Source organism: Buceros rhinoceros, unplaced genomic scaffold, assembly GCF_000710305.1.
Source record: "Buceros rhinoceros silvestris isolate BGI_N320 unplaced genomic scaffold, ASM71030v1 scaffold17592, whole genome shotgun sequence".
NCBI lineage: Eukaryota > Metazoa > Chordata > Aves > Bucerotiformes > Bucerotidae > Buceros > Buceros rhinoceros.
The window spans coordinates 1-8,947 of record NW_010398464.1 but is presented as its reverse complement, the minus strand read 5'-3'; the positions used below and the strand labels follow the sequence as shown (position 1 = coordinate 8,947).

At 42.5% G+C, this 8,947-nt stretch overlaps 1 protein-coding gene across 1 annotated transcript in view; it reads right to left on the bottom strand.

Annotated features, from left to right (window-relative positions):
- CTC1 (CTS telomere maintenance complex component 1) overlaps nt 1-6,713 on the bottom strand; it is a gene marked incomplete at both ends in the record, with an annotated part of 7,477 nt that extends 764 nt beyond the window's left edge. The window contains 8 exons of the mRNA XM_010131118.1: nt 6-189; nt 270-444; nt 2,067-2,293; nt 2,652-2,780; nt 2,950-3,252; nt 3,622-3,766; nt 5,363-5,559; nt 6,431-6,713. Coding sequence (XP_010129420.1) covers nt 6-189; nt 270-444; nt 2,067-2,293; nt 2,652-2,780; nt 2,950-3,252; nt 3,622-3,766; nt 5,363-5,559; nt 6,431-6,713 — 1,643 coding nt within the window. The remainder of the gene's footprint in view (nt 1-5; nt 190-269; nt 445-2,066; nt 2,294-2,651; nt 2,781-2,949; nt 3,253-3,621; nt 3,767-5,362; nt 5,560-6,430) is intronic.
- Nucleotides 6,714-8,947: the final 2,234 nt, after the last annotated feature.

The window sequence follows — 8,947 nt, the reverse complement described above, 5'->3', positions numbered from 1 at the left end:
GAAACTGCCTGCTGAGAACGTGCAGTAGGACCAGGCCAGCTGGCGATTCAGCTCCTGGGTGCCCATGTGCTGTGCCTCCAAGGGGGAGAGCAGCTCTGATGGACTGAAGACTTCCCAGCTCTTCTGTTCTGCCAAACGGCAAAGTGCAGAGAGAGATGGGGCCTGGCACGGGGGGTTCAGGGTCACATACTAAGAAAATAGAGAGAATCAATTAGCTGAGTTTCTTCCCATCTGATGAACAGGAAACAGCTCACACGGCATTCACTCACCTTCTGCAGGGGACACTGGTGTATTTTTCCTAGGATTTCATTATAAATATCTCTTGCTTCCTCTCTATCTGGCACCACAGCTTGCAGAAGGGGGGCAAGGAATGTCTCAGCAGCTCCAGGGTTTCTGTGTGTAGAGCTAAGCAACAGTCGACGGCGCCCAAAGAAACAAGAAAACCTGAAAGAATTATGACAGTTAAACGCATTAACAATACTCACTTTTTAGTGAGTTTTGCATGTAAGTAAGTCAGAGATTCTTTCTGCTTCTTATGAGTGAACGTGCTGTGTAGGACAAGAACTAAGGAGAGCACAATAAGAACATGAAGTGATTAAGAAAAGGAACATTTAAGGGCTATTCAGATTTATGCCAGGCAAGCAGACATGGAACAGGAAAATATACAGAAATGTACAGACAGGAAAAATCTTGAAACTGAAGTGGACAAAAAAAACCCCCAAACCACCCCAAAATAATCTCCCTTTAAGTTACACAAATGGACCTCCATGCATTTTGGCAGAGCTTAATATGATTACTCATGTTAGGTGTACATTTGGATTTCTTTTACAGGATGCAGAAAATTCACAAGACGGACATAACCACAGACTACTCTTGTTATAGCGTCTTCCTCACGCTGTGTTCCTTTCAGAAGCTCACTGTTTTTGAATGCATGGAAGTGATCACACTGCCAGTCAAAATACAACTTAACAACAGAAAGTTAACTCAAATAAAAAGAGATAGCAACTAACTCACTGGAACAATTAGCGACTGTCCCAGGCCAGTCAAAATACAACTTAACAACAGAAAGTGAACTCAAATAAAAAGAGACAGCAACTAACTCCCTGGAACAATTAGCGACTGTCCCACTTTTTGATAAACTACATTTAAAGAAAGTGAAAAAGCTAATAAAAACTGAAACTTAGAGTTAGCATCATTCCTGGGGCACAACTGAAGTGGTTTTATTGGAAAGCATAGTAAAAACTCCACAGTGCCAGTAAAAGCACAGGAAGACAAAGCATTCTATAAACTGCTACTTGACTGCCCGAGATTAAATAAATATATTTTAGTTTTTAAAGCACAAGACAGCAGTTACAGTGATCAACCACAACTATTTGAGAACACACACACAAGAATTTTCACTAACAGAACACAGAAGGAAATCCAGAAATTGGCCCACAGCTGTCACACAAAGTGAGTGCAGCTGTCAGGGACAGCAGGAAGCCATCTAGAAGACCCAGAAATAACCATGTGTGGGAAAATCTTCTAAGACAGAAGTTTTCAAACAAAGGCTCACACAAATGGCAATACTCAGAATGTCTGAAAGTGATACGCTGAGCAGCTGCTGCTACTCCTGTGAGCAGCCAGGACACAAGAGCCTTTACATCCATTGTGATCTGGTTGTATCAGCAGTTTCCAGCTCCAGCCTCAGTGCCCACCTTGATTTGCCAAGCAAACCACACTGGCAGGCAGACACCCCTACAGTATTTCCATATTTCAGGACAAAATCTCCGAGGCAGGAGTACATGACCACGTGCTCTGGAGTGCTGCAGCTTCCCAAGAGCTGTGGGCTTACTGCACATGCACCTGAAAAATGCACAGGATTTTCTCATAAGAGCAACTTCAAGGTACAAGCAGCTGGATGTGATGTGAAATCTAGATGAATGGCTTAGGCCAGAAAACCAGAGGCAACTGCTACTGCTATTAGTATCCAAGTACAGTAATTCTGTAAACCCTTGGTCTAGGGCACCCAGGTGGCCTACAAAGCACATTTACACATAGCCTGACTTCAGAAGAACAGTCCTCACCTCTCCTCAAAGGTGTCCAGGAGGCTCACCAGCCAGAGGTAGAGCGGCATACCAAGATTGTAGCGGAAGAGCAGGTGTAAGTAGAGATTTCTTGAAGAGGCTTGGGGCTGGTAGGGGGTGCTGAGCTTTGAAAAACTCTTCAGCACAATGGTGCTGCGCAGGCAAGCACCAAGTACAATGAAAGGGAAAGATACCAGAGGCTTCTGCAGGACATGGACATCGATGAGCTGAGATACACAGACATACATACAACTTAAGACATACAACTCCACAGCTTAAAAGAGATAGCTAGTCTGCCACCACTCTCCAAAACCATCACCCTAAATACTTTGTCACTCTACTGGATTTTCTATAAACCCAACGGGCCTGAGGAATATAGCTTACTGCTTAGAGAGGAATCACATAACAATAATTTCAACCCTCATGACCAAGACTAGACAGTAAGATCCCTAATTTTGTCCCAGATACTTGCTGAAATAGCTCCAATGTTCCCGTAGCCTTCTGTTGACTCGCATGCTCGCGAGCCATCCCCAGGGCCTGAGTCTTTTCCACCGAATGCTTTATGCCTCGTAAGTCTCAACTTACCTCCACACATGCTCCTGGCCGGAGTCCACGTGCAGAGTTCAACGACTGCTGGTAAGCAAGGCACAAGCAGACTTTGCTATCCAGTAAGAAGAGACCAGCTTGGACATTGAGTATTTCGGTGATGGTTCCCTAAATAGAATGCAAACAGAAAGGTAGAGGAGTGTTGAGAGTCCCAGAACATAGGAGACTTGTAGGCCTGAGCAATAAGGAAAAAAATTCATGATGAAAATAAGACCTTGCAGGCAAGCAGCTGAAACCCTAGCCAAGAGCAGGTGAGGGCCAGCCTGACAATCCTTACCATATATGAGATGATCCTGGACTCTTTGGTTGACCTTGGCCTCTTCTCTTCAAGCCCAACTTTCAAGGAGTTGCTGAGCTGCTCAGCAGATTCAGGGGAAGACGACTGAGTGCATTCTCCTTGCCAAGCACTGTCCAGTGGCTGCTCCCTCACCTGCTCTGCACAGTAGGGCAGAAGGCAGGAAGAAACACTGGTGACAAATATCCTCTGTCCAGATTTCTTCAGGCTGGACGTACTCAGACGTGTTATTGTGTACCTGTGACCCAACTGGAGGACATGATGCCATGCCAGCTGGTTGGGCCTCTAGAGCAGAGAAATCAGAAGTGACATCAGCATTTCCACTTGAAAAAATTCTTCTCGATCCCAACAAACGCCCCCCCAAAAAAGTTTTCCTTCAAGGGGATTAGGTCCCACTTTTAGCAAAAGGGTGATATCTGCAAGATGTTCAAGGACTGTATGAGGGAGGAGGGCTGTATTTCTGCAGGGTGCAGAACTAAACTTCTTACATACAAGGACTATTGTAGGCTGCATGAAATAATAATAAAAAAAAATCACTAGTAAAAGGAAGAATACATCAAACTGGAAAGTCAAGAGCAAGCCTCAAAGAATCAATCAATTAGCATATACACAGATACAGATGGTGAATTTGTGAGCAAAATTGCAAGGACTTACCTGCACCAGCACAGGGACTGAAACAGCTGAGGTGAAGCACTCCAGAAACAGAAAGAAGAATGTCTTGTGGTGAATACAAAGAAGAGGCCCGAGTCTGGCCAATCTACCTGCCACAGTGAGCTTTGATCTTTTCTTACATGGAATCCTAGAGGGCAATTGACAAGGAAAGGAAAGCAGATATAAAAGAATCCAAAAGTATATCAAAAGCAAAATAAACAAATACGCAACATACATTTCCTGGAAATAAAGGATCCAACAATGTAATATGGTCCATCTCTCAGAGAGGTTTTCAAAACAGTATTTGGCTACAAAATCCTTACTTTAACTTTGATATGCTAACTCCCTTTGACATTAAAAAAAACCCCTTAATATTTGAAGACAACAGGGTTGTGTTGAACAAATTCACATGTTCCACGACAACAGCCAGATTACAAAAAGCTTTACCACAAACAAGAAGTTAATTACAGGTCAAAAGGGGAAAAAAAAGTCACAAGCAGTTCTTCAGCAGAAATCAGAACTCGGCTTTGTAGATTCATGGAATCTGACACTATGGAATTTCTAAGCCTATTAAAAAGGAGGCATGAAAGCAACAACGGAGTCTTCCTAACAAACCTGGCACAAGGTAAAACCGCAGCAAAACTGAAAGCAGATGAGAGGTGATATCTCTTTAATAATTGCTGTTTGTCATTTCAAACTTTCATTTAAAAAAATGAAAAAAAAAAAAAACCCTAACAAACCAATTCATTTTAAACAAAAGTTTGTTATTTCATTTCAACTTCTACTGCACTTGAATATAAACATCCCACTTACTCTAAACAAACACATTCTTGATCCTAAAACATAGAAACCATTATCTAACTTAACGAGTTTTTAAAAAATAAATACTAGGACATGCACGTACACATGTACCAGCTCTTTATCGGTAACATTTTTAAAGAAGGAACACAGAAAATTGGTCATATACCAGAGACCAGCAAAGGAGCTTTATGTTAAAAGCCTGAGAGCGTACTCCGAAATATGGAAATAGTTTTCTTGTTTGGAAAGGTCCGTTGACCTAAATCAAGCACTCGCAAGCAGATAAAACTCAACTAAACCAAAAGAAAACTAGAAACTAAAGCAGCCTGACTAAAGACGTTTTATTGTTATTAAATCACGCCAAGAATTCTCTACTTAAGCAGATAAAAGATGATCTAGCACAACCTGAAATTACCAATTTCCATAAGATTTGCAATTCCATTGGCTACCTTTTCACATATTCTAAGTATTATTTCTACTAAAGAGTTGTTCTTATCAGCTGACATAACTGGCACTTTTATCTCACCAGTCTGATAAGAACTTGACTGGCGGTGTAAACATTTCATATTAGAATCTAGAATTACTTTCAATAGTACTTTTGATTCACTGTAGGTTCAAGAAAAAAAATTGTGTTAATCAAAATAGTGAAAGTCAAATCATCACTTTGTTCTCATTTCTTTTCTGTAGTATCAAAATATATCTGGAAATAATTAAAATTTGTCCTATTTTGTCAAAATACAGAATAATAACTTCCAGGAAAGTCCTGAGAAACAGCTGATTAATGAAAAGTGGCTTTACTGTGTAACTTTTACTTCCACCACTCACCATAATGCTTCCACTTGTGGCAGCAACAGAATTTGGCTCTTCCTAAGCCAAGTGCTCTTCACTGTACATGCCAAACCAGAGCAACAGTGCTATGATGGAGCTGAGCACGCTAGGTGTTTACCTGGAGGGAATCGGTGCCTTGGCTGATGCCGGACAGGTGCCTGGAATGCTATCAGGTACTGCCTTTGGGAGATTTATTGGCACTGGATCCACCAGGATTTCCACATACCCTGCTGCGCTCTGGTCTGTCTGTGGTATATAGGACCAGCTTGGGAAGAGGAACAGTGACTCCAGCCACTCGAGTTCGAAATGCAGGAGCTGAAACAAAACGTAATGAGATAAAGGCTTGAGATGAGTTACAGAAGGTTTTCTCAGCAGGACTTACAATGTTCATTACTAATTTGTCCTTGAGTGCACATCACAAACTCCTGCTTTACCGCTGGGCTTCATTACAGAAGGAGAGCAGAGTTTTCTGCCCGCTCTCCTACCTTGCATGGAAAACTTCCGTCCTTCCAGATGCAAGTCTGGAAGAGATTTGCTGTGCTAGTATCTCCTGGGTTACAGTCACACCCTCCTGGCAAGGTGATAATTAATTCACTGCAACGGTTAGTTAGTTTCAGACTGTTTTTCTAAAAATTTTACCTGCTTTCTTTTCCCTCCATTTTCAGTTAGGAGTTTATACCAAAATAACTTTTTCCTTGTCTTCAGCTCCTTGGAAAGCACAACCTCAGTGCTCTTTCATCATCACTCCAGGGGTTACCTCCTTTCTAGACTCTCCTTGCAATGACCTTCAGAAGCCTTTTTGTCACACAAGCTATTACTTCCTGGAAGGAGGTCATCAATGCATCACTGAACACCCAGTACAACTCTCCATAAAGTTATTGCTGCTCTACTACAACAGAGGGTAGTACTACGACTTCCAGATCTCCCAGGCCACCTGCTGAGACTTTAACAGAACTGTACTCTTTTTTTCCAGGTCAGCGCATTCAATATTTGTTTCTCTAGAAATGACAAATTTAACATGTTCTATCCTCTCCACAGGATCTGAGCTTACTATTTTCGTGCCTGTTACATATATGTGTTATTTCCCTCTCTACAGACTTTGACAGACCATTTGAAGCCCCTGCTGCTCTGTGACACTGTCTCAAAAGTGGGAATAAACACAGAATCCCTAAGACCAAGGACCCACCTCACACGGAATTATCCCAGTATTGTCTTTCACATATAGACAACCATCTACCAACTTCTTCTCTTTGTTCTCTTGCCTTCCATCTGTCAAATAGCCAACCAAGATGAGGTAAGTCCTTGGCAAAGCACTCTGCGTGGCCAAAACACCTTGTCCTTGAAGAGCCCACTGTTTAAATTCATTAGTGCTCCAGGTGAGGTGGCTGCAGCACGGCATGCACTGCTGATGCTGTAGGTCGGAGATGGATATGAAACTGGAAAAAAAAAAAAGAAAAAGAAAACTGAGACTATAGAAGGATGCAGTAAAAACTCAGCCTGCAAAGTTTGGGGATTATTGTGGCAGTGGACACAGCTTGGCCAAACAGAGCTCCGAAGAGACTAAGCTATTGACATAATGCAATGACACCACATGGCAAGAACCAACTCACTGACCTATCTCAGTTCAGTCAACATGTCTGTTCGGCGAGCGTCCCCTCTGAAAACACACATCCTTTCCTACTATGGTTACCTGAGCAGGCGTGCAGACTTGGGAAAGAAAATAACTGAGAGTTAATAAAATGGAACACATTTTCAAAAACGTGTGCGGGGAGGTGGGAGGGAGAACAGTTATTAGTTCAGACACTTTTAGCTTGAATAGGAGATTTTGAGAGAAAACACCAAGAACTGCTCAACGCAGTTTACATGTCAGTAACAAACACAGATAAATACAGACGAATTCTATCGCTGGGTGCTAAATTTACTAAACTGTTGTAAAAACAAGGTTGAACAACTTCTAGATGAAGATCGCGACAGTTTAGGAACAAATTCTCTCCTGCAGATAGCTTACACAACGCAAAGACGAGAGACTTCAAGCCAGTAATCTTAGACTACGCCTTCACTTATAAGAACACAGCCAAGCTGGCCCTAAGTCTTTCAATCCACCCTCCTGGCTTTGGGAAAAGGAGGAGAAGGAGGTGTAACATCAAATTGACCCCACGTGAGGCTACCTGCAGTTGTGCTTAGATTAACCATGGTATCAAATATGGGAGAACAAGACCACATCCTCAGTACAGCAGATTCTAAGCCTTTTCAGTGTTTAAATGATTATGGTAGCATTCATCATCATTGTTTACATCCTGGCTCTCTATGTCGAGAGAATTAACTGAAGTCCTCTGCCTATGCTAACATCAACACTGAAAGAACAAAGAGAAACTGGTCTGCAGACAGTGATTTTGGTATTTGTTTCCAGTAAGGTCTGCTGACAATTTTAGGTTGTGAAACTGGAGCTCTATTCACCACACCCACTTGCTCAGTAGCAAGACACAACCAGCTACAGAGAGTATGAATTTTAAGAGTTTCACTTGATTAGTCAGGCATCAGAGGTTCAAAGCCAGAAACCAGTCTGGGTGAGTGATGGGTCTGAATCAGCAGTAAACGGTACTTCTATTTAACAAATGAAATGGAAGAGAGAGATGTACACGGGAACTTGGCAGGAATCTGAACCGGAAGATTAGCTGAAAAGGACGTAAGGAAACTGCTCCATCCTCATAGACAACGCAGCACTGGGAATAATTCTGGTATCTATGATAGGCAGTGAGAACACAGTGCTGCTTGTGTTTTCACCACACGTGTTGATTGCTTTTTGGGAGAAACCAAAACCACAGCAGTACACCGGATCCCGGTTATTACATACAGAGAATTAAATGGACACGTTTCTGGTGCTCCAGAGCTTGATAGTTAGCTATGGATGTAGTTTGCTTGCTCGCAAATACACTGTTAATCTTATTCAAGACAGATATCAATTACCTTCAACTCTTCTCTATGAATTCTCCTGAATATAAACCAAACTCTGGTTTAAACACTGTAAAATATGGTCTATAGAAAAAAAAATATGGCTTAGATGAGATCAGCTTAGGTGGTGTGAAAGACTTGCCATCTACATTTATAAACTATTAGTATAAAATTAAAGGCCACAAATCCTTAATCAGTTCCAGCTGACCTTTGTCCCAAAACCAGCTGTGCCAGCAGCTCTATTTAATAGGCATTCTCCCACTATAAGCTGAAGCAAGAGAGAAATAGATATCTTCCAATGTGGATGTCTCTCTCAAAAAACCCAAATTGCATGTTTTTCAGGATGGTAAGCTCCCCAAAACCTTTCACCAAGTAAAATATGGACACATTATCCTAGATTCCCCCTTTATGAGAGCACACACTCAAAGGCAGACCTCAGCTGGCCAACGGCCTCTGAAACCATGCCTAGATCAGGCTGATCCTGAGCAGTCTAGCAGAATCCAGCCAAGAAATTGCCACGCAAATGCCACACAGTAGAGCAGCTCGCTCTCTGCAAGACGCCCTACTTTGGTTACGCACTCGAGCGACCGCAGACTGGCAGATACGGTGCTTAATCATACCGCAGGAGCGATCGGGGCCGCATCGAAGCCAAGAAAAATGCATGTGGTTACCCGTCTTCTGCAACTTCCCTCCCACACCCAGCACCGGGGACTGGCATCGCACGTGAACGACCTTTACTCGCTCGGCGGCG